Consider the following 1,656-nt stretch of genomic DNA (forward strand, 5'->3'; position numbering starts at 1 on the left):
GGCAATCGAAGAAGTGTAGCTGGGAGTACTATGTGAGATAATCTCAGTGGTGGTGATTGAAGAAGTGAAGCTGGGTGTACTGTGTGAGGTGGTCTCAGTGGTGGTGATTGAAGTAGTGAAGCTGGTGGTGATTGAAGTAGTGAAGCTGGTAGTACTGTGGGATGTGGACTCGGTGATTGTGGTTAAAGAAGTGAAGCTGGGAGTCCCGCGTGAGGTGGTCCCAGTTGTAGTGATTGAAGAAGTCAAGCTGGAAATACTGTGGGATGTGGCCTCGATGGTGGTGGCCAAAGAAGTGAAACTTGGAGTATTGTGGGATGTGGTCTCAGTGGTGGTGATTGAAGAAGTGAAAATGGGAGTACTGTGTGAGGTGATCTCTTTGGTGGTGATCGCAGAAGTGAAGCTCAGAGGATTGTGTGGGGTGGACTTTGTGGTGGTGATCAAAGAACTTGAGCTGGAAGAACTCTGTGAGGTTGTCTCCGTGGTGGTGATCAAAGCACTGAAGCTGGAAGTACTGTGTGAGATAGTCTTGGTGCTGGTGATCGATGAAGTGAAGCTGGGAGTACTGTGTGAGGTGCTCTTGGTGGTGGCGATCGAAGAAGTGAAAATGGGAGTACTGTGTGAGGTGATCTCTGTGGTGGCAATCGCAGAAGTGAAGCCCGGAGGACTGTGTGAGGTGGACTCGGTGGTGGTGATCAAAGATGTGAAGCTGGGATTACTGTGTGAGGGGGTCTCAGTGGTAGTGATCGAAGAAATGAAACTGGGAGGACTGTGTGAGGTAGTCTCGGTGGTGGGGATGGAAAAAGTGAAGCCTGGAGGATTGTGTGAGGTGGTCTCAGGGGTGGTGATGGAAGAAGTGAAGATGGGAGTACTGTGTGAGGTGGTCTTTGTGGTGGCGATCACAGAAGTGAAGCTGGGAGGACTGTGTGAGGTGGACTCCATGGTGGTGATGAAAGAAGTGAAGCTGGGATTACTGTGTGAGGGGGTTTCGGTGGTAGTCACTGAAGAAGTGAAGCTGGGAGGACTGTGTGAGGTGGTCTCCGTGGTGGTGATTGAAGAAGTGAAGCTGGGAGGACTGTGTGAGGTGGTCTCGGTGGTGGCGATCGAAGAAGTGAAGCCAGGAGTATTGTGTGATGTGGTCTCACTGGTGGCGATCAAAGAAGTGAAGCCAGCAGTACTGTGTGAGGTTGTCTCAGTGGTGGCGATTGAAGAACTAAAGCTGAGGGTATTGTGTGAGCTGGCCCCAGTGGTGGCGATGAGAGAAGTCAAACTGGGAGTATTCTGTGAAGTGGTCTTGGTGCTGGCAATCGCAGAAGTGAACCTGGGAGTACTGCGTGAGGTGGTCTTGGTGGTGGCGATCGCAGAGGTGAATCTGGGAGGACTGGTTGAGGTGGTCTTCGCGTTGTCAATTGAAGAAGAGAAGGCAGGAGGACTACGTGAAGAGGTCTCAGTGGTGGTACTGGAGGAAGTGAAGCTGGGAGGACTGTGTGAGGTGGTCTCGGTGGTGGGGATTGAAAAAGTGAAGCCTGGAAGACTCTGTGAGGTGGTCTCGGTGGTGGTGATCGAAGTAGTGAAGCTGGGAGTACTGTGTGAGGTGGTCTCTGTTGTGGTGATCAAAGAAGTGAAGATGGGAGGACTGTATGACTGGGTCTCAGTGGT

At 51.6% G+C, this 1,656-nt stretch overlaps 1 protein-coding gene across 1 annotated transcript; it reads right to left on the reverse strand.

Annotated features, from left to right (window-relative positions):
- Positions 1–3: 3 nt before the first annotated feature.
- LOC131382827 (mucin-3A-like) lies at positions 4–1,653 on the reverse strand (the record flags this gene model as incomplete). The annotated part of the gene is made up of 1 exon (XM_058435345.1): positions 4–1,653. A coding segment is annotated over one exon (1,650 nt), but the record flags the coding sequence as incomplete, so codon positions are not given.
- Between the last annotated feature and the right edge of the window lie 3 nt (positions 1,654–1,656).

The sequence above is a fragment of the Hylobates moloch genome, unplaced genomic scaffold, assembly GCF_009828535.3.
Source record: "Hylobates moloch isolate HMO894 unplaced genomic scaffold, HMol_V3 SCAFFOLD_13072, whole genome shotgun sequence".
Classification (NCBI taxonomy): domain Eukaryota; kingdom Metazoa; phylum Chordata; class Mammalia; order Primates; family Hylobatidae; genus Hylobates; species Hylobates moloch.